Source organism: Monodon monoceros, unplaced genomic scaffold (genome assembly GCF_005190385.1).
Source record: "Monodon monoceros isolate NGI ecotype Baffin Bay Population unplaced genomic scaffold, NGI_Narwhal_1 Super_Scaffold_4, whole genome shotgun sequence".
NCBI lineage: Eukaryota > Metazoa > Chordata > Mammalia > Artiodactyla > Monodontidae > Monodon > Monodon monoceros.
In genome coordinates, this window is record NW_021703781.1 from 66555743 (window position 1) to 66578506 (window position 22764).

At 48.2% G+C, this 22764-nt stretch overlaps 1 protein-coding gene across 13 annotated transcripts in view; it reads right to left on the bottom strand.

The window, feature by feature from the left end:
• AFAP1L2 (actin filament associated protein 1 like 2) overlaps window positions 1-22764 on the bottom strand; it is a 97943-nt gene that overhangs the window by 32066 nt on the left and 43113 nt on the right. For 12 of the 13 annotated variants that reach the window (XM_029244730.1, XM_029244720.1, XM_029244719.1 and 9 more), the window contains one exon: window positions 5159-5287. The exons of the other annotated variant lie outside the window; for it this stretch is intronic. In XM_029244730.1, coding sequence (XP_029100563.1) covers window positions 5159-5287 — 129 coding nt within the window. The remainder of the gene's footprint in view (window positions 1-5158; window positions 5288-22764) is intronic. 13 annotated transcript variants of the gene reach the window in all.

Genomic DNA, 22764 nt, shown 5'->3' on the forward strand with positions numbered 1-22764 from the left:
CAGGGGGAAGCAGGAGACAGGGTAGGGGATGGGGGGCGGGGGGCCTCGGCCAAGCTCTGCCATTAACAGTAATTCTGAGCAAAACAGCTAACCCGTGTGCCTTGGTTCTCTTGCCTGCATAGTATGGAAAATAATTGTGATGAAATATTGCCTAGTTCTACCTAACTGAAATTTTCAAATGTACAAAACTCAAACGTTAGGGAATTTGAAAAAGTAAGGTAATCTTGTAACTAACAAAGATTAAAAATGACAGCCTAGGGCTTCCCTGGTGGCGCAGTGGTTGAGAGTCCGGCTGCCAATGCAGGGGACGCGGGTTCGTGCCCTGGTCCAGGAGGATCCCACATGCCGCGGAGCGGCTGGTCCCGTGAGCCATGGCCGCTGAGCCTGTGCGTCCGGAGCCTGTGCTCCGCGACGGGAGAGGCCACAATAGTGAGAGGCCCGCGTACCGCAAAAAAAAAAAAGACAGCCTAAAACATGGGAAATAACTCAAACGCTCAATAATAGGAAAATGGTGAAAGAAACCATGGCACATCAACTTAGGTAACAGCAGGTCACCTTTAAGAGTAAATGGATTACCGGCACAACCATTTTGGAAGTGATCTTGGAGGATAATTTAATTTTAAGTGTTCATATTCTGTAACCCAACATTTCCGCTGCCAGAAATCTATCTTGAAGATAAACTCCAGCATGTAAACAAAATTTTATTTGAGGGTGTTTACTGCAATATTATATGAGTTTTGTTTTTTTTTTTTTTTAAAGAACAAAACTTAAATGCCCACTAATAGGGGGCTGGTTGAACATTATTGTTCATCCATCGATGGACACTACCTACCTGTGAAAAATAACAAAGTAGCTCTATGTCTGCTGTTTACAAAGATATCCAAAAATTACAGTTAAAGGATCATGTTTCAGAAAAGCAAAAAAAAGAAAGAAAGAAAGAAAAAGTATGCGAACTGTCAACATAGGGAAATGTGCACAGGCAGCAATTCTAAATGTAAAAATAATGCAAAGCAGAGCACAGAGGCAAACCACAGCTACATGAAAATATCCCGATGACACCGATAAAGATCAAAAAAGGAAGTGAAGGAATGTAAATAGTGTTTAATGTTCATTTCACATTCTTTTCTTTTTTCATACTGTTAACTAAGCCCACACTCCGGTACAAAAGAAAAGGCAAGATATTTTTATTGTTTTGTTAGACTCTGAGCAGGTGCTTCCCCCCCAATTTACAGCTTTCTCTGTAAATTGCAGAGAAAGCTGGCACTGGCCGTGTCACGAGGCTGCGTCTCCCTCCTTGGACACTCTGCAGGCCATACTTGACTAGGTGTTGATTCTCAGTGTTGCTAATCCACTACCATCCAGTTGGTAAGTAAGAGGCTCCCAGGACCATCTGCAATCCTGTGAACTTGGCCCTGGAAAGAGAAGCCTGATGAGCTGTCCCAGGTCTGGGAGGCAGCAGCCTCGGGTTGGAGAATTTCCATCATTGTCTCATTCATTTTCAGAAGTGCACTGAGCACCAGCCCTGTACTAGGTGCTGGGCATACAGCAGGGAACAAAACAGACATTGTCTCTGCCGTTGTGAACTCACCAGATCGGGGGCAGGGGAGGGAGAGGGAGAGGGGGCAGACCCAGATGGGGTAGCCGCACAGGTGTGTGGGAAATGACAGCAGCTACAGGTACGGTGGAAAGGAGAGCTCATCGTGCTTTGAGCAAGTGTGTGGATCCTGGGGGAACGACCCTTGTCTGAAGAGGGTGGTGGCAAGGGGTAGGGAGGAGGGGCCCGGATCCTCTTACTACAGCTGCATAGACTGAACTTTTGAAGCATTTCCCATCACAGGGGCAGCCCTGAAATGTTCCCAGAGTCTCTGAGCAGGGTACTGGGGGGCCCACAAGGTTAACACAGGAAAAAATATCGGGCCCCCAATAAACAGACCTCAATCCATGTCTTGACCTTACCACCTAGACAAAAGGCAAAGAGAGTGGAAAATTCAGTAATACACTGAAGATCAGAAAATAGAAAATTCCATTTGAAAAGTGCAAACACACACACACACACACACACACACACACACTCATGCTCTGCCCCAAATGTGTTGAAGTAAACAACAGCTCAGCCAGTGGAGACCACAGCCTATCTTGAAATGATCATCCTGCCTCCACCTATAAGTCCCATCAGGCTGAGTTAATTTTCTGGAAGATACACAGTGAGGCAGGCATGGGAAGCTGAGAGAAAACGACCAACGCGTTCAATTTAAGGGGCTTTGGATTCTATCCCGTGCAGCATAATTAACCTGGTACAGACTCATCTGGACCGTGGAGAGAGGAGGGGAGCGTAATGGTTAGGTCTGCTGGCCCAGGCCCAAGCCTGGGCTCTGCCACGCATGGCCATGTGCCTAAAGTAACTTTCCAAACCTCAGTTCCCTTGTTGGTAAGATGGGGACAGCAACTCCCTCATTGCCTTGGGACGGGGTTAGATGACATAATCCAAGTCATTTCATTCATTAAGCACCGGGCTGGGAAATGGTAAGAGCACAGAAAGTGTGAGCTGCTGTTATAACCACTCTGCCATCCGAGAGGGTGCAAAGAGGACCAGAGGGGAAGTTTGAAAACAGTGGCTATTCATCCGTGGGCACTGACCTGGAGAACAGAAGTGACAGCCAAAGGCCTTGGTACAGCTATGCGCATTTTATCGGTAGTCTGGGTGTGCTCTGGGGGCAATTCACACCGGGGGGGCCCCCGACCTGCTCTCAGCAGCTCCTGCAACCCTACAAGCTGCAGAGACCAAGGGTGGGGAAGGTCTGACTTTATGAGAGCAGAACATACACACATCAAAGGTGAAACAGAGGTCACCCTACAGGAAGCCACACTAGACCACAAAGGGGACCCCACACCGGGAGCTCTGATGGAGTGGTGAGAACCAAGAACCAGAGGTCAGACGCCATCACAGGGGCGTTTCTCAATTCCCAACAAAGGTGTTCTTTATCATTAAACATTCTCAGGTTGGAGCACATCTAAATGGCCTGGGAGTGTGCTCTTTAAAGAATTCCACCGATGAGTCCTTCTGTGGAGTGATTCATCCCTCTGTAACTTACCTGCTTTGTAATGGGGATTTCCCATCTGCTCATCCCACCTTTGATGTGCTACTGACCAGCACTCAAGGCAGGTCAGCAGATGCTCACTACAAAGCTAGAAGGAGCCTGTAGAGCTCAAAGGCAATGAAGGGGCTGCCGGAAAACCCCTCTGATGAAAGGCTAAGGGAGCCAGATTATGCCGACAGAAGAGAAGGCTGCCGGGCATATAGCAACATGCTTCAGCTTTATGACTTCTCTGATATTCAGACAATAGGAACTAATTCCACAGGGAACAAAAAAAAAAGGGAAAAGGGACTTTGAAATGTAGCCCAGTGGACGCAGGCTGGATGTCAGGGAGGAGTCCCTGACTGTGATGGCCAAAGAAGGTGCACTTCCCTCCCTGGCAAGGATCTGGGCTATTCCTACCGTGAGACAGATGGATTAGATGTCCTCTTACTGTCCCTTACTGTCCCCAAAATATCACTTTCAATTCTCAAACATCCGATATAAAAATAAACTCGACTAAACTGTTACGACTTCACAAGAAGGTGTTTCTTTAAAAAAAAACACACCTGTGCTACAAATGAAACCGTATGTCCACTGAAGACTTGTACAAGGCTGTTCAAAGCAGCCTTATTATTCATATTAGCGCAAATCTGCAAACAACCCAAATGTCCATCAACAGTGAATGGATGAGCAGATTGCAGTATATTCGCAGAAGGAAATACCATTCAGCTATAAAAGGAACTATTGATACAGTCCACAGCATGGAGTGACAGGGGCCAGACCCAAAGCACAAACCACCCAATTCCATTTACAGGAAGCTCCAGAACGGGCAACGCTAATCAATGGTGGTAGAAATCTGAAAAATGGTTGCCTTGGGGTGGAGCTAGGGAGGAATTCTTGCCCTGGGAAGGGGCAAGAGCGAATTTTCTGAGATGATAGAGATGTTCTACGTCTTAGTTTGGGTGGTGGGTGCACAGGTGCATACAGCTGTCAAAACTCACTGAACTGGGCTTCCCTGGTGGTGCAGGGGTTGAGAGTCCGCCTGCCGATGCAGGGGACGTGGGTTCGTGCCCTGGTCCAGGAGGATCCCACATGCCGCGGAGCGGCTGGGCCCGTGAGCCATGGCCGCTGGGCCTGCGCGTCCGGAGCCTGTGCTCCGCAACGGGAGAGGCCACAACGGCGAGAGGCCCGCGTACTGCAAAAAAAAAAAAAAAAAAAAAAAAAAAAAACCAAAAAAAAAAAACAAACTCACTGAACTGACTCCTGAAGATCTGTGTACTCGACTGGATACAAAATCTAGCTCAATTAAGAAGATAGAAAACCAATGAACTCACAGTTCTGTGATTTACAAAGTCTTAAAACAATGTTTTCCTGTTTTCCCTTGGGCTGTATGACACTGGGCAAGTTATTTACGCTCTCCAGGCCTGAGTCTCCTCATCTGTAATAACAGCACCAACCCCACAGGGGTGTCTTGAAGATGAAGCCCGAGCAATACATGTGCAGGCGGGACGTGCTCAATTAAGCATTAGCTATGATTATACCAGTTTATTATCCCTTCTCTACTTTCAACCATAAGGAAAAGTGCTCTTCGTGGGCTACTGTGTTGAGTGTTCAGAAACTCCTGGGGCTGCCATACACGTCCCGTCACTCTTGCACTATAGTTACGGGCTGAACTATGTCCCCCTCAAAATGCATGAATTAAGTCCTAACCCTGAATACCTCAGAATGTGACTGTATTTGGAGAAAGTGTCTTTAAAGACATAATTAACATTAAATGAGGCCACTGGGGCGGGCCCTGATCCAGTATGAATGGTGTCCTTATAGGAAGAGGAAATTTGGACACCGCCATTCACACAGAGGAAAGATGGTGTAAAGACCCAGGGAGAAGGGGACCATCTACATGCCAAGGAGAGAGGCCTCAGAAGGAACCAATCCTGATTTTTAGCCTCCAGAACTGTGACAAAGTGCGTTTCTATTGTTCAACCCAGTCTGTGGGGTGTCATTATGGCAGCTGTAACACACGTACAACCATCGTCCTGCTTCCACGGGGACCTCTTTACTAAGGCCCCGGCCACACTCACTGCTGCTTTTGGTGTAAAGCCGGAGGAGCTCGGCCAGGCCACTCTTCTTCACCACAGCTGTGCTGCTCAGGTTCTCTTGGTCAAGAATCCTGAGGAAGTCATCCAGCTCTGTCAGCAACTGCTCTAGGGCTAGAGACAGAAAACAGAAGAATCCCTTATAGCAGCTGCCTTCTCTCCAAAGGCCCAGCTCAGACACACCTCCAATCCCACAACATCCCATGACGGACCCTCCGGTCTTGAGGGGAGGGGTCCAGGGTGAGGCCAGGCAGCACATGGGGGGCCCAGCCAATAGGTGCAATTCCCAGTGCCAGCATCGCTGGGGAGAGGCAAACAGGCCCTTGGCTTCGAGATGGACAACCTCGGCCAAAGCTGCGGGGTTACCATTTGCTGGAGTGACAGTGGCCAAGGTGGTCCAATCAAGTCTATCAGGCTGTGAGAATCTGGAAACAGGATTTTATCCCTAATAAAGGTCAATCAAAGCAGCTCAGTGTCTGGGGAACTTGAACACAGATCAGACCCGCAACCGTCAAAAGAAATGCTGTGGTTGACCCAGTTGTTAATCCTTTCCCCAAGGATGGGGAAACACAGAGTCACTTCAGGGAGATGAAACAGTGATTACTCTGTCCCCGCAGGAATATGGACAACCTATCAAAAGCCACACTTGGACAAACGAAACCTTTCCCTGAGATTCTTCAGTGACTGAGCCACTTCAATTGCCACTAGGCCAGCGTCACTCCCAAGCTGGTTAAGGGCTGTGGTGCCTCGGATCTAGTTGTCAAATACGCCTCTCTCAAGGGCCACTGTTATAGAAGCACTGGCCAATTTCTAGCTGGAAGTACATTGCAGAAACATCAGTGCAGCGGGCAACAGTCTAGGTGCAGGGCCTTCCCCATTACTGTTGTTGTTATTATTGTTAATGACCTAAATCTCCATTAAGAACAGGATGCGGTATTCCCTGCTGGGGTCCTCACCTTGGCGCTCCCTGCCCAGCTGGCTCTCCAGAACGTGCTCGTTAATGGCAGCAGCTCCTTGAGGGTCTAAACAATGCTTTCCAACCCTGGCTGCACTGGAATCACCTGGAGAGATTTTAAAACTCCTAATGTCTAAGCCGCACCCAGACTGATGATATCAGGATCTCTGGGAGTGAGACCCAGGAGTTATTAGGTCTTAAACCTCCTCAGGTGATTCCAATATGCAGCCAACACTGAGAAGCATGGGTCTAAATGTAATGCTAGGGGCCACAACTGAGGGCCCTCCTTCCAAGACCGCAGCCAAGACGCCCAGAGCCGCCCTCCACCACCTGCTGCTGGAACTCTGAGCGGTCACACAATCTCTCCAAGCTCATTCCCTCATCTGTAAAGTGGAGAAGACTGTGTGGGCCCTGCCCATCTCACAAGGTTGGTGTAAAAGACAAAATCTGTGAAGCTCTTCACAGCCATGCTTGTGAAATGCTATGCTAACCACACAAAGAGCTTTGTCATCATCGTCTCCTCCCATCCTGTGACATCATTAGTTATTTCTTATTCTCCACCAGTAGCATTCGTCTCTAAGCTCCTCTTCAGAGAAAAACCAAAACCTTGCACTGTAACATTCCCTACCCTACCATGTAAGGGAGAGGAAGGAAAGGAAGGTCACCTCCTCAGAGCAGCCCTCCCTGACCACCTTCTCCATACTAGATATTTCTTATCATTTTCTAACTCGGCATCTATCTCCTGCTTTCATAGCCCTAATCACAACTTACTAGCAATATGAATATACAATATTTTTTGAATACACAGTATTTTTTAAATAAGATTTTAAAATGAACAATATCAACAATGAATAACAGTTTTATTTATTTGCTCTTTTTTTTTTTTTTTTTTGCGGTATGTGGGCCTCTCACTGCTGTGGCCTCTCCCGCTGTGGAGCACAGGCTCCGGACGTGCAGGCTCAGCGGCCATGGCTCACGGGCCCAGCCGCTCCGCGGCATGTGGGATCCTCCCAGACCGGGGCACGAACCCGTGTCCCCTGCATCGGCAGGCAGACTCTCAACCACTGCGCCACGAGGGAAGCCCTATTTGCTCATTTTTAATGTGTATTTTTGTCTTTCTCATCCTGGTCTAGTCTGTTAGCTCAGTGAGAGTCAGAACCACACCTGTCTTGCATCTTTGGCACCTCACGCTGTTATAAGCGTTGAATGAATGTTTATGGAAATAATGAATAAATGAATGAATAAAGTTATTAGGTACCTACTAGCTCACAAGAACTCTAGGAGGTAAGCAACATTATGCCTATTTTGCAGATGTGGACCTGGTGGCCCAGAGAAGACCCATAACGGCCCACATGGCCCATGACAGAGAGCTGGGTTTGCTGCCTGACTCCAAGGCTGAGCTCTTGGCAACACCCCACCTGATGCCTCCATGTAGGGCCTTCTTCCAGCATCCCCCAAAGGCCTGGCGCCCCAGAACTGAACCAGAGCCCCTGACTATCCCCTAACCCCCTCATTATAGAAGCCCTTATACTCCCCTGGTTCTAAGGGAGAGCCCAGTGTCCTATTTCTGTTCAAACACCCCCTTGGCTCTCAGTGGGGTAGTAGCCTCTGACTCCATTCCTGAAAAACCAAACTCCCTGGAATGAATATTGCCACTGACCGGGAGAGAGTTGGAGGAAGGGAACGGGGAATGAGGATGCTTATTTCGGAAGAGAGCAGTGATAACAGTACCAGCGCATGTGACTGTCAGATCAAACAGCCTGCTGGCTCAGATGAGTGGGTGCCGCCTGTCGTAGGTCAGAGCGCTCTCCCCCTGCAGAGAGAAACAGCAGAGAAACCGCCTCTCTCCCTTTTCAGTGTCCTGGTAAAGGATGAAGAATCAAGCGGGTCCCACAGAAGTCTACGTGTCACTTCCCCTCTGGCTTGTCGAAAGCCAAGTGAAGGTAAAAGACACCTTCACATAGCCAGCGGCCCAAATGCTGCATGTGGTACGTGTTGGCCCGTGTGCCTAGAGGTAGGACGGAAGATGCCCTCATCTCTGCCCGAGAAGAGATGAGCAGATGGTTAAGTGATAGCCAAGGAGAGGCAAGAAAGAAGCCACATTAGGTAGTTCTGCTTGGGAAAGAGCCATGGACCAACAGCAGAGTCTCCTGCCCCGTCCTTGGGTATTGAGAAGAACACCCCAGGGAATCTCCAAGAGGCCAGTGGCTTCTGCCCAGTTTACTTAAAATTGATTAAACTCTTAACACAGTGAATTTTGAAAGAGCACCAGCAAAAGCCCCCAGAGCCCACCGAATCAGCATCCGGCAAGACCCCACAGTGTGCCCAGCACTCAGCTGGGCCCTCAGCCTCAACTTACTGGGAAACTGGAAAGGAGACCTGGATGGCGTGGCTCCTGCCTTTTGCAGGCTTGTTGGCGGGACAAGACGAGCACAGGTGAAGTGATTAACAGACCAGGGCGCACCACCAAAGAGTCAAGAGTCTCGCAGCTGATATGAGACGATAGGTTTAAGGCTGGAAGGTTTCTGGGAAGAGGCCCTCGTAGAGTAAGGCCTTAGGTGGTTTTCTGTTTGGTTTTGTTTGATTTTGAACAGTTATTCATGAGTTTCCAGTTGGCTGCAGAAACTCAACAGGCTGAAAGCAATGAGCTTAAAGAAGTCAAACTGGGGGACCTCCCTGGTGGCGCAGTGGTTAAGAATCCGCCTGCCAATGCAGGGGACACGGGTTCGAGCCCTGGTCGAGGAAGATCCCACATGCCACGGAGCAACTAAGCCCGTGTGCCACAACTACTGAGCCTGCGCTCTAGAGTCCACGAGCCACAACTACTGAGCCCGTGTGCCACAACTACTGAAGCCCACGTGCCTAGAGCCCGTGCTCCGCAACAAGAGAAGCCACCGCAATGAGAAGCCCGCGCACCGCAACGAAGAGTAGCCCCCGCACGCCACAACTAGAGAAAAGCCTGCACACAGCAACGAAGACCCAACGCAGCCAAAAATAAATAAATACAATTAAAAAAAAAAAAAGAAACAAGTGAATTAAAATGAGACACTAGAAAAAAAAAAAAAAGAAGTCAAACTGGGGAAAAACAAAGGATAAATGACTCTGAGGCTTGAACTCAGCTACAGTGGATAAGGAAAGTGAAAGGGCCTTGCAAAACAACTAGGATCTCAAGCTGCATTTTTCCTGACCTTCTGAACTCCACTGAGCTGTTACTGCTGCTACTCCTGCTAACAAAGAAAAAACACGAGAACTTTAAGTGTCTCTTGTTTCCACATCCTCAGCTATTCCCAAAAGCTGCCTGATTCCTGAAAAACAGCCTTGTTTATTTTTATGTGAGCAGATACATACCAAGCCAAAGGATGAAAAGCATCAATGCCTGGCTCTGGGGAGACAAAGGTGACCCTGATGGGGTCCCTTGCACTTCCAGGAGCCCCATGCCTGGAAATAGGGCACCAGTGAATACACAGGAGAGAAGTGATCCAGGGACATCTTCAAGGATCAGGAATGCACCGAGGAAAGAGACAAACTTCGGGGTTATCAGGGAGATGAATTTATAAGCTGGCCATTGCGGATGAATAGGAGCTCACCAGGAAGAGGCAGAGGCATTTCAGGAAAAGGGAATGATGCTCAGAAGAAGACTCAGATGCTGAAAGCACACGGGGTGTCTGAGAAACCACGAGTAGCTCTGTGTATCAGGGCACTCAGAGCATGGGGGCAGGGTGGGTGGGCCATGAAGGAGAGAAAGTGGGCTCTGCGGCCAGAACTGCAGACTTAGATCCTGTGGGCAGATCATAAGGGCTTTAATTTGCTTTGCTAGGGAGTTCGTGCCTCATCCTGCAGGGCTTCTGGGCAACGCAGTGGAGGAGGCCATGCTATGCTGCTCTTCAAGCAGGCTAGCTCTGCCAGCTGTGGGGAGGACGGTGGAAGGGGACCAGGGGACAGGAAGGGGAGGCAGGGAGGCCAGTGAGACGACTGCATTAGCTCAGCTGAGGAAGATGAGGGTGTCACCCAATCACAGCGGCTGGGGCCATGCAGGGCGCTGCACCCCACCACCTCCAATTCTCCCAAGCACTCTGCAAGTGCACAGTGGGGGGAATGGGCTCTTGAGCCTGGATTACAACCTAACTCTGTCACATCTGCCGTTAACAGCGGCACTGGGGTTCAAGTCCAACTGTGAACAAGTCCAAGTACTTGCTGTCTGCCGACCGCCCTGGGGAAGTCAGAGAGGTTGACCCGGATCATGGCCTCTGCTTCCCAAGGTAGCAGGGGATGGGATGGAGGGGTTGGACTTGAGACACGTGACAGGTAGCAGCCATGGGCCATTAGATGTGGAGACTGTAAGAGAAGATGCCCACGGGTGGCTGAGAGCTGCGGAATACCATCAGACACACAGGCCTGAGGACACTGCAGTTAACTGGGCATCTGTGCTCCCTGCTGCTGGGGAACTGACGGGCTAGGCCGATGGGAAAGATGGGAAGAGGGGGAGTGCTGAGGAAGCAGATACCCTCCTTTTCCTCTAAAACAGCTGAGTCAGGTGAAGGGTACACACCAGGGTTGAAGAAACGCAGGACCGGGAAGCAGAGGGAGTCATGAAACCCAGAGGTCATTTCCCTTCCTCTCTGGATCCACATCATCCTTCAAGCTCCGTCCAGGCCCCGACTCCACAGAGCCGCACCCATGACCGAGGACACTCAGCTCTCTTGCCAGCTCTTCCCTAGATTCCTCACTGTCAAAGTCAGTTGTTCTCAGTTGTCTCAGTCTGTGCCAGGTCTGTATTCTGGGCTAGGCCTGAGCCCTTTCTGGACAAGAGTCAGCCTTCGTAGGTTTGGGCCTCTGACAAGGCGCTAAGCACATCAGAGGTCAGTGATGCTCCTGCCATCATACCCCCTGGGGTCCAGCTACAGGTTCCCCCGCTAGCCCAAAGGACAGCGTTCCTGTGAAAACTTTCGTAACCCGAAAAGAAATAAAGTGAAGCAGCTACTGTCTTTTTCTGGAAAAATGAAGCTCCTCTCTGGATAGATTTCAGTTAGCGCAAGCAGGTATTCATGTAGGCCTTTCATCAAAGCCAAGTGGCGCGAAGCAAACTTTGGAAAAGCAGGGGAAACCGAGAGCTCAGGCTCTTGGGAATAATAAAAGCATGGCCCCAACTTGCGCCAACCCTGGTGACATTTTAAAGCCCTTAGAGCTCAGAGGGACGGGCCATCCCTGGGAGGAATGCGGCCATTTCACTGAGGCTCTGGAACGCACTTGTCCCAATTCCCTTCCCCCATCAACCCCACATTGCTCATTTTGGTCTCTTCCTCAACCTCCAGCGGAGGGAGGGAAAAATAAGTGTGCTGTTCATCGTGGAAACTGTAGGCCCTTGTGCAGGCTTTCCATCCTGGCTCTGTTAAAGTTCAGAGTTGTCTGCTCACGGACTGACAAATCATCAATAAGATTCTTGTTCAGGACTTGCAAGGCCCACGCAGAGCTGGACGGGTCAACTGCTCGATTCATCGCCCTCGGCCCCGGCAAAGCTCTGCCTCCAGATGACCTCCTCCCCCAGTTTTTCTCATCCTGAGGCAGTCCTGCTTTTTGGTCACTAGGTTCCCAACCATAAACGTCTTCCCAACATGCCAAAAAAGCTGCTTCTCGTGATTCCCCTGCTGTTTTACACACACAGTTTTATTTATTCAGCTGCGTTTGCTGAAGACCCATGATTAAGGGTGATTTTCCTTCCAAACGTGAAACTAAGCAGACCTGTTCTTTTAAGTATAAAGACACGCATCCCCCTCCCTGCCCCAACGGGGTTCCGAACACTGAGCCCAGGGCATATTATTTGCATGAACCTGACTGCTGGGCACCAACCAAAGTTATGAAGCTGGTGAAAGTTTCTGTGACAAGCAACAGCATCAGGTGGGTTGCAATGAGGAGCAGAAAATGCCAGTAGATTCATCCTGGTCATAGAGAACCGTCAAGTTCTGAAGAATGAGCTTTTGGAAAACATGCCCCTTTACTCCACCTAAAAGGAGACCTCCCCCCACTTTTAGGAGGCCCAATCCCCCTTTCTCTAAAAATGCCAAATGCCAAGTCAGCCTTTACCAAGTACCCGATGTACCGATGGGTATGTGCCTGGCAGGTTGATAGGAAGTGGGTTTCTTTCTTTCTTTTTTTATGGCGGTAAGACACACATAACTTTACATTAATTTACCACTTTAGCCACTTTAAAGCTTACAACTCAGTGTTACAATGCCATGCAACCATCACCACCACTACCTAGTTCCAGAACTTTTTCATCACCTGAAACATAAACTCATTAGGTTGTCGCTCTCCATTCTTTCCTCCCCCAGATTTGTGGCAACCACAAATCTGCTTTCTGACTCTGTAGGTTTGCCAATTCTGAATATTTCACGTAAATGGAATCATATAATATGTAGCCTTTTGAGCCTGGCTTCTTTCACAATGCATCATGATTTCAAGGTTCATCCATGCTGTAGCATGTATGGTATTTCATTCCTTCTTATGGCTGAATAATGTTCCCTTGTATGGATATACCACATTCTGTTTGTCCCTTCATCATTAATGAGGAAGTGGTTTTTAAACAAAAATAATTTTTAATTGGGCTATAACTTACATACAGCAACATCCTCTGTTTTTACTGCATAAAAATCTAGTGTTTTGACCAACACACTCAGCTGTGGCAACTACCACCACAATCAAGATACAGAACAATTCCATCACCCAAAAAGTTCCTTTGTGCCCTTCTGCAGGTGACCCCTTCTCCACTCCCAGGCCCTGGCACCCTGCAGAACCTCTGGAGTCTGGCTCCTTTTACTGAACATAAGGCATTTGAGATTCATCCATTGTTGTTACATGTATGAGAAGTTTGTTCCTTTTGATTGCTGTGCAGTATTCCATCCTACGGCTGGAGGAAGCCCATATGTCTCCATAAATTAAGAGATCTCTGCTGGGTGCTTCTGCACAGACACAGCAGGTTCCTGTGTCCTCACCCCAGTTTCTCATGCTTTTGAAGGCACCCTCCTGCTGACTTTCAAGGGCACTCCTGCTTTCAGGACACCGAATGGAAGACCACTCAGGGCCATGCATACAAAAGATAAAGTGGTGCTTCTCAACAAAGGCTGCATATTGGAATCAACTGGGGACTTAAAAAAAATTCCTGATGCCTGGGTCCACCCCCAGAGCTCCTGCTGTAATTGCTCTGGGTGTGGTCTGGTCCTCAGGAGTTTTCAAAGCTTCCCAGGTGATTCTACTATGCAGCCAAGGTGATGAACCACAGAGATAAAGGTGTAATGATTGCTTCATGAAAAGTCTTTTTACTTTATAAAATTACTTATGAGTTCTTAAAAAACAAGTTTCCATAGTGCTGCTATATAACTCAATTCTGATTTCACATGGAGAACTTTCTAGGTTCATGCTTGTCATATCAAGTCAGATACATTTGAAAATACCTTTTTTTTCCTCCTAACATCGTTTCCCTTCTGGACAGTGAGGGTGTGGAAGGCAAGAACCAAGATGTCTCTGTGTTTACACATCACTGAACTCAGTTCCCTGTCCTGCTTAAACAAGTGGGAACTCTTATCACTGGTAATCCGCACCCAAAAGATTTGCAGGCTACTCCTCCGGTGGGCTGTCATTGATCCCGCCTGCCTGGACCTCAGGAGACTGAGCCAGAAACGTAAATAACTTTCTCCAGGATAAATACTCCAGGAGTTTTTCTTTATTTCCATCTCCAAGAAATGGCGAGGGGGAGAGGGCTGTGCTCCATTTACCAGCGCTGTGACTGCGCTTCTCCCTGCTGAGTCTGACCTTCAAGGTCAGTTTGTCATCATTTTTGCAAGATCTGCTTTTTCTCACCTATCTTGGAGTCTCATCACTTAAAACACATCCCCAAGAAGAGGCCGCCCTCTGCATTCCCAGATCATCTGTGCGGGCTTGAAGAGATGGGACAGATGCTTTGCTGTGGCTTGCACTACTGGAAAAACAACTCAAGTTGCTCACTGGTGACCTCTCAGATGGAACAAACCTCCCCAAGAGCAGAATTCCAACCCCAGCTATGAAGCCAACTGGAACCAGAGCCGCTCAGATAGGGCCCCTCAGAAATTTCACATACTAACCACCAAAGACATCAAACCAAGCACAGCGAGGAAGAGAGGCCAGGCGCCTGCCAAGGGCCACTTCCTCTCTGCCTCAGCCTGCCCAGAAGCACCACCTGTCCATCCAGTCCAACAGCACAGGGACTATTACTTGGTGATTCTCCCGTCTTTATTTTCTATTTGTCCCATGAACGCAAGTCCTTGGTCCCTAGTTAAGTTGAAGGCTCTGTGTAGGTAGGGACCACATCTTCCGGTTTGGTTTCCCCCACTGTGCTTAAACAGTGCTTTGCTCTAAAGTCAGTGCTTGGAAAACATCTGCTGAGCATAAGGCTTCCATACACACACACACACACACACACACACACACACACACACACACACACGCACACACACACACACCCCCCCAAGGAAGGCTCCTCCTGAACTGTCTTGTAATAAAAGGATTACAAGACAGGCCAGGGGCGACAGACCACAGTTCAGGTCCCCACAGCTAACAGCTCTGGAAGGACCATCCAGAGACAGCCCCCAGCAGTGGACATATCTCACACCTGGGCAGCACTCTGGTGGGAGAACTTACTCAAGGGTGCAGTGGGAGGGGCATGGAGGTTCCCCTGGAGACCAGGAACCCAGGGCCAAAGGAACTCGACCCCCAGGGCACTCCAGCAGTTCAAGGGGCGCAGGAGGGCCGGAGCGAGGCACCCCAGGTTCTAGCAGCCACCAGGGCCCAGGCCAGACAAAGAGGCTTTGGGGCCCAGGGGGCCTTTGTCCCCGGGCTCAGTTAGGACATTCCTTAAATGCAATCTGCCAGAAGAGTGGCTTCATTCAGACTCAGTTATGCGGGTGGGCGGCGCAGAGGTTCAGCTGGGTGGCTCCCCGCATGGCAAGTCCCACAGCAGCTGGCACAAACCATTTCAGTCTCTGAACAAGAGGCTGTCAGGGGTCACTCAAGTTCACTTTGGAAGTTTGGGAAGTACTGTGTCTAACAGAAAAAAAAAAGAAGGCTGGAAAATAACAGTGGTTATCTCTCGGTGGAGGGGTTCTGGGAAATTTTTCATTCCTGCTTTACACCCTCCCCTTTTCCTCAACACAAAAGAGCAGTGAGTTATTCCATGAAGAGAAGACACTGCTGAGGGACTGGTATGCTTTCGGTTTTGGCTGCAAATTTAGGTTTGTCCTTATTCACTTGCTATTTGTATTAGACAAAAAGGACACAAACTAAAAATGTATGGAAAGAAAACATAATCACTGTCCTGTTCGGATTTCCTGTTTCTTTCCAGCAGTTGGCAGAAGTAATGACACACCACTGGGCTGATGTGCCAGCGGGGCCTCTTCATCCTGTTCAGGCCTCCAACGCGAAAGAGGTCAAAATCCGCCCTGGCAATCTAAAACCACGACCCCCTTGACCTTGGAGCTAGCCGGCAGGAGGCTACCCCCAGCCTGATTCAATGCCCCCCTGGCCCACACAGGCAAGAGCCCTTCCTTGGGGCTCCAAGGAAGCTGGGCTAGAGGACAAAGGCATCCTAGCCCCCCAGCCTCCTTGTCTGGCCTGGACCCTGGTGGCTGCTGGAACCTGGAATTTCTCGCCCCTGCCCTCACACTCCCTCTGAACTGCTAGAATGTCCTGGGCAGGTTGCAGGTGGTGGTTGTGTACCTTTTGCCCTGGGTTCCTGGTCCAGAGAAAGCAGTGTCCTTCATGCCCTTCCCACCCGTACCAGATTCTAACTTCCCATTGCTTAGGGTCTTCCCTGGTGGCACAGTGGTTGAGAATCTGCCTGCCAATGCAGGGGTCACGGGTTCAATCCCTGGTCGAGGAAGATCCCACATGCCGCGGAGCAACTAAGCCTGTGCGCCACAACTACTGAGCCTGCGCTCTACAGCCCACGAGCCACAACTACTGAGCCCATGCACCGCAACTACTGAAGCCCGCACACCTAGAGGCTGTGCTCCACAACAAGAGAAGCCACCGGATTGAGAAGCCCGCATACTGCAACGAAGAGTAGCCCCCGCTCGCTGCAACTAGAGAAAGCCCGCACGCAACAACGAAGACTCAATGCAGCCTAAATAAATACATAAATAAATTTTTTTAAAAAACAAATTTCCTTTGCTTAAATCTTAGTTCCAAATCGTGGCTCACCCTTGGCTTTACCATATACAGGCTGCGTGGCCTTAGAGAGCTGAATTCACTTCTCTGTGCTTCAGTTTCCTCGTTTGTAAAATGGGGTTAATAACAGTACCAACTTCATAAGACTGGTGTAAAGATCACAAAATAATCCCATAAAGTACATATACTAAGGTAAATGTTAGCTGCTAAATAAAACCTAAATCTCTCCTATAAGATGGATATGGAAGACCCTCCATAAACACACACTCCCACACACATACACATTGTAATTTTAGTAGAACAGTTTCAAAAAAGTGATTGGAAATATCCCTGTTTGGTTTTTGCAGGGCTACTACACTGTCTCCTGGCAGAAGGGCAGCAGAGGTAACTGGGGTGGAATTCCGGTTAAGCCCCTCTGAGGAACCACCTTCCTAGAAACACATAATGTTGAAAATAAATAAGTACAGGTTTTCCAAGCTTCCTGTAGCTCCCCAGCCCAGGTCTCCATACCAGATGCGCATGTGCAGAACAAGAGTCAATGGCAGGCTGTGAATTGAGAAGTGGCTACCAGGTCCTGTGCTTCTTTTCCACCCTCTGCCCATCTAACCCCTGACCCTGCAGCACCACCCTCCCTACCTGCCTTGATAGCAAGCCAGGCAACGTTCCTCTGGGCAAAGAGCACAACACCACTAAAAACGTTGCCTCAGAAGGGACAACCCATGAGCGTGTGCAGTGGATCCTATCTGCTGTTTTTCCCCCTTCCCCAGCATCTACTTGCCCTTCTTATTTGTACCCAATTTCTCTTTGGGAAACCCTTTTACCCAGCTGTATTTGCAGCTTGGGCGGGACTAGAAGCCCCACCCCCGACTCCATGGCAGCTACATGACCCTGGAGTTAGCCAAAGTGTTTCATTCCCTTAGCCACAGTGATTGGCTTAGGGATGGCCTCATGATGAGATCCAAGCCAATGAGCGGCAGCCGTGGGACTCTTCCTAGAACTGCCTCTTGGTCTCCGAGCTGCTGGAATGTCAGCCCGGGGCCACTTTGGCCATCTCCAGGCACAGTCTCCCAAGGAAAGAAAACAGAGCCTGGAGACTCTGACCTTTCAAACTCCGACTCAAACAAGCCTTTTCCTATACCGCTCAGTTTTGTGCAGCCAGGACTTCCCATTTTTTGATTAAGCCAGATTGAGCTGGGTTCTCCCTTGCTTGCAAAAGGAGAGTCAGCTACCACAGCACAGTTTTTGAGCCTGGAATCTGGGCCGGGCAGTCTGCATACACAATTTCAGTTCATCCTGTGGGGTAGACATTATCATCCCCATTTCACAGAGGGGGGACCTGAGGCCAAAGGAGGGCCACAATGTAAACACCAGAGCTCAGAATCAACAGGGCCTTCTGGCCGCATGCCTAGAGTTTACTCCATTAATCTGAGTCTACTTTACAGTGGTAAGGATTTGCTTATTACTCCAGAGAGTAGAATTAAAAAACATTCTAATGAAAGCAAAGTGTGGGGAAAGATCCAGGAAAAAAAGCACCTTGAGAAGCCTGAGATAAAATGTCACCAAGGCCTGGGATGAGGGCAGAGATACATGGGCAAAGGGCAGTAAAGATAAATTCCTGCCAGCCTTAGGAATACCAGCAGAAGGAAAACTGAAAGGGAAATTCCAAAGGCCCAGAGGGGAGAAGCAGAGCAGGGCATGGCATTGGGGATATGGAAGGACCTGAAAGAAGACCTTCACTTATTCCAGGCAGAGCTGACAGATTTCAAGACAGCCAAGCCCTCCAAGGCAGGCTGATGGGAGAAACAATGGTGGCAGCTGCAACTCTTGGCTCAGGGAGCAAAAGAGCTGGAGAGAGCATGCCATCCCCAAACCTCCAAACCTGACTCCCCAGACCCATAGGATGGAACAGAAATGGGAGGGGCTGGGGTTGTTCAGTTGTGGGAGAGCACAAGAAAGGGTCTGCCTAAAATGGTCCTTAATTCTAGGAGGACTGGAGAAGCAAAAGTCCACACAAAGGAGCAACTTTAATAAAGCCAGCAGTTCTGAACAGACAGCTCTTTAGCTAGACCAGCCCTGCCTCTGCTGATAGAACATCTCTAATGGACGAGAACTGATAATCAGGCAGAGAGCTGCATATACTCCCGTTACGTGAACCTCATCAACTTGGAATCGGTCCCTTTAGCAGCACTGCAGGAATTAGGAATCGATAATGAATGGAAATTAATTATTTTGGTATACTTAGCGTTCTTTTCCCCTTCTTTTGGGAATGGGAGGACCTGTTCCATACAGTTCAGATCTGGCGGGCCCCACCTGAGCCATGGGAGGTGGGGATGTAGCTGAGGACCGGCCATTCTTTAGGCCCCAGCGATGGGTTCAAGCAAGACCAGAATTTCCCCTAGGATTTGCTCTACTGGCTTTGGGAGAAAGAGGCCTTTCCTGTCTTCAGATTATAAACCACAAGGATATATACTTGGAGCTGCAGTCGACTCTCCATCCTCCACGCCACCTTCCCAGTCTGAAGATGAAGCCAGTGCTCAGAGGGGAGGAAAGCTGAGAACTAGAGAAAGAGACAGAGCCCTACCCACATTGCTAGAGTTCCTAGGTCCAGCCGTGCCTGAAGCTACCTTTGAACTTGCCAACTACATGAACCTTTTTCACGTAAGCTGGGTTTTAGTCACCAATGACCAGAAAGTCCTTATTCATATGTAAGTGAAGTTTGAACAAATGGTGGCTTCATGTAAACCACCCCCTTTACGAGGCATACCTCAATTTCCCCAAGCTATAAAATGGTCCAATAGTAATCTTAATTTCCCGCTCCCTTTGAAACGTCCAAGCACAAAGCCAGGTAATTTTCTTGGATGACAAACATGGTGCCCAAACCACCAGAAAAACAGCTGACGATGGCCCACAGACACTGAGGGCGTGGCTGTGATGGTCTGTTTAAACCACGAGAAGCATCAGGCCTCGGGACAGGTGGCGGGGGGTTGCTTCCCAGCCAGGAACCCAGCTCCTCTCCTTTCTGACCGGTGTCCATGCCCCTGTGCTGCTCTCCACGGTCCCCAGGACAGGGCCCACAGCAGTGCTTTTCAAACTGGACACGACCCTTTAGTGGTCAGAGAGTTACCAGCAGCTCGAGAAAAAATGTAGTAGGAAATATCAGGATGCATAGCATCTAGTAAAGGAGTGTAATCTTTCATAAAACTTTTGTTTTTAGATGTATGTCCTGGCATACAACGTAAAATACCTTTCTTACCACGGTCACAATCAAAAGGTCTGAAAAACGCTACTGTAGGCCCATGATCTCTTACCTGAAACCCACAAAGGCAGAGTTGTTTTGAAAGTCTGTACGTTTTAAATTCTAGAAAAGGAACCTGGTGCATAAGGTCTGGGGAAACACTCAGGAATAAAACTCATTAACATTTCTATAGCAAAATACACAAACATTCAAGCTAAGTGGGCTTGATGGATTACATATCCCCTCACATCATTTCAGATGCCTTCATATTAATTTGTTCCAACCTTACCAAAAAACTCCTGGCTTTCCAAGTTTGGGGATTTGGGAATTGAAGCGAGAAAACTGTGGACCTATGTAGGGATTCTCAGGACCTTTTTCCTTCTTCTGCCTCGAAATTGACTTTTAATTTTCCAATTTTTAAAAAAGACCTCATGGGGCTTCCCTGGTGGTGCAGTGGCTGAGAGTCCACCTGCCGATGCAGGGGACACGGGTTCGTGCCCCGGTCCGGGAAGATCCCACATGCCGCGGAGCGGCTGGGCCCGTGAGCCATGGCTGCTGAGCCTGCGGGTTCGGAGCCTGTGCTCCGCAACGGGAGAGGCCGCAACAGTGAGAGGCCCACGTACCGCAAAAAAATAAATAAATAAAATAAAATGTCTATCATAGACTCGGAGCATTTTGAAAGCAAGAAAAAAGTTATCCCTCGGATGGAAACAAAACAAGGTTGAGAGAGAGAAAGGGACTTTGCCAAGGTCATACGGTCAGTTTGTAGAAAGCTAAATTTCCTGTATCTGCCCTAGGCTTTCTAAACCTAAATTCAAGTAGTGTTGTATCCTAGAGAGTAAAGGAAAGCATAAGGGTCATTCTTTAATGAGAGTTGCATGGGAGTGGCAGAGACGGCCCCAGAAGATTCTAAATGTATTGGTTGCGATTCACCAAAGTGAGAGGGGCAAGAAGAGAGAAGTTCTCTCCACAGAAAAACAGCTGCTGTGACCCGGATGGAAAAGATTTGGTTCCTCGGTTCAGGCTGTTCTTTGTTTACATGAACAAGGGCCAGATATTCATCACAGAAATATTCTAAATTAAACCCTTGAAGCCCTGTTATATAAACAACGTAAAGGTATCACAGAGTTTTGAGTTGGATCATTGTTTTTGTTTTGACAAAATTTGTCAAAAGAAACTGCTGAGGTACAATTTCTGACTCTTCCAGAGCATTTCCGTTTGGGGGAACATTTTAAGTTTGCATTTGGCTCTCTCTTCAAATCTCCCTTTCCCTCCCTGGCCAATCTCATAGGGACCTCTCTGCTCCTTATCTCCGTGTGCCAACATCTCCAACACAGTGGCCCCCAGCCTCAGACTCCCTGGAACCGTCTTTAGCCACTTTTTCTCTGCCATAGCCAAGTTCTCTAACGCAACACCCACACTCTATCTGAACTACTATCCCCTTGACCCTCAAACCAGGCTTTAAGAGCCCCCTAAGGCATGGTCAGCACTTCAGCCCAGCAGTGCGCCCTGCTCCATCTCACCCCCGCCCTGGCCCTGTCTACCCACGCTAACTGTTCAGCAACTATTTCCCGAGTGCTGGCTACACATCAGTGGTCCTTTTACAATGTAGTAAGTGCCTACTCTCTGCCAGGGCCATGCTAAGCAATACAATACGGGAGAAAAATGGGCAAATTTCTATTTCTCTATTTCAATTTGCATATATTCCTTGAAATCATAAAACAAGAATGCATGCTGCCACTCTGTTTGCATGTAATGTAGTAGTGTTTCCTTTACTCCCTCCCTCAAGCACGGCACTACTAAATTGAGGATACTTCTTGTATCTAGTGACATCTTAGAATTAGTCATCCCTCAGTCAGCTCTTCCCCTTCCCACCACAGTGATTTTCCATTCACTCATAGTGAGGGCTATTTGCACCGTGTTAAGTTTCTCTGGACAAGTTACTTTCTAAGTGTTTTCAAGTCTCCTAAATTGTGTCTGTCTCAAATCTCAAACCAGATCTCTACAGTGCAAGCATCGGAGTTCACTGTAGGCATCCCTGCACCTGGTAAGTACCTGGGTCGGTACCTGTTAGGCACGGGTTAGGCGCACAGACCTGAAAAGGAGTTCACACATTTGATGACTAAATGGTGCTGGGCCTGGGTGAAGAACCCCCCTCTTCCAGCCCATGGCTCTGAAAATCCCTGTCCTTTCCATTCAGAACTGGTTGTTGGGACCCCATCCAGCATCTCCAGAACAATCCTAGCTCTGAATCCCAAACTTGGTTCAGGAGTTGCTTACTTAGAAATAAGGCCTAATTTTAAAAACCTGGGAATAAAGGTGCCTTCTTTTGCCTTACCATTGTTCTGAACGTACTTTGGTGTAAAGTAAAGCAAAAATGCAATGAACTCTAAATTCAGCAACCAGGATTAAGAGATTATATGATGGGCAGTTTTCTACTGAAACTTGAACAATGAAGATAGAATTACAGTTAAATAACACAAAATGCTATTCATAATAAGCCAGTAAAAGAGAAAGAATATAAACCAAAAGAGGAAAACTGCTTTTCTTAAGAATAAAGTCACATTGTAAAGCAATTATACCCCAATAAAGATGTTAAAAAAAAAAACAAAAACCTAATGACCCAAAAAAAAAAAAAGAATAAAGTCAGCCAAAAGACTGACAAAGTCTATCACACTGAGCTCTTAATAATAAACCTATACGGTAGACAGAATTATCCCTTAGATGAAGAAACAGACTCAGGGAGGTTAAGTAACCTGCCCACAGTCACACAGCTAGTACGTTCAGATCTGAATTTTCAAATCACTCTGGTCTCTCCCACCATAACCTTGGCTGGCCTCCCTTGCAATTTCTTCTTTCATGTCCAGACAGCACAACTTACGAAAAAAAAGAAGAAGAAGAAAATCTGCAGCCGTTTGAAAATAGCGTCCAGCAGAACTGGCATACCTAAGAGAATATTATTGCCTAGATTTATATATAAATACAGAAGATCTCTGCTCGTCCATTTCAACCCTCCTTATTCATACAAGTTGCCAATGACCCAATCACATCCTATGAGAACAGTAACAGTAAAAGAGAACAGTAAAAACTCGGGGGATACATTTGACTCACAACAGGAGCTGAGACCGCCATTATTAAAGGTCTCTGGTATGTGACATTTAGTTATTCAAACACCCGACAAGTTTACCAGTACATCTTGCATGGTAA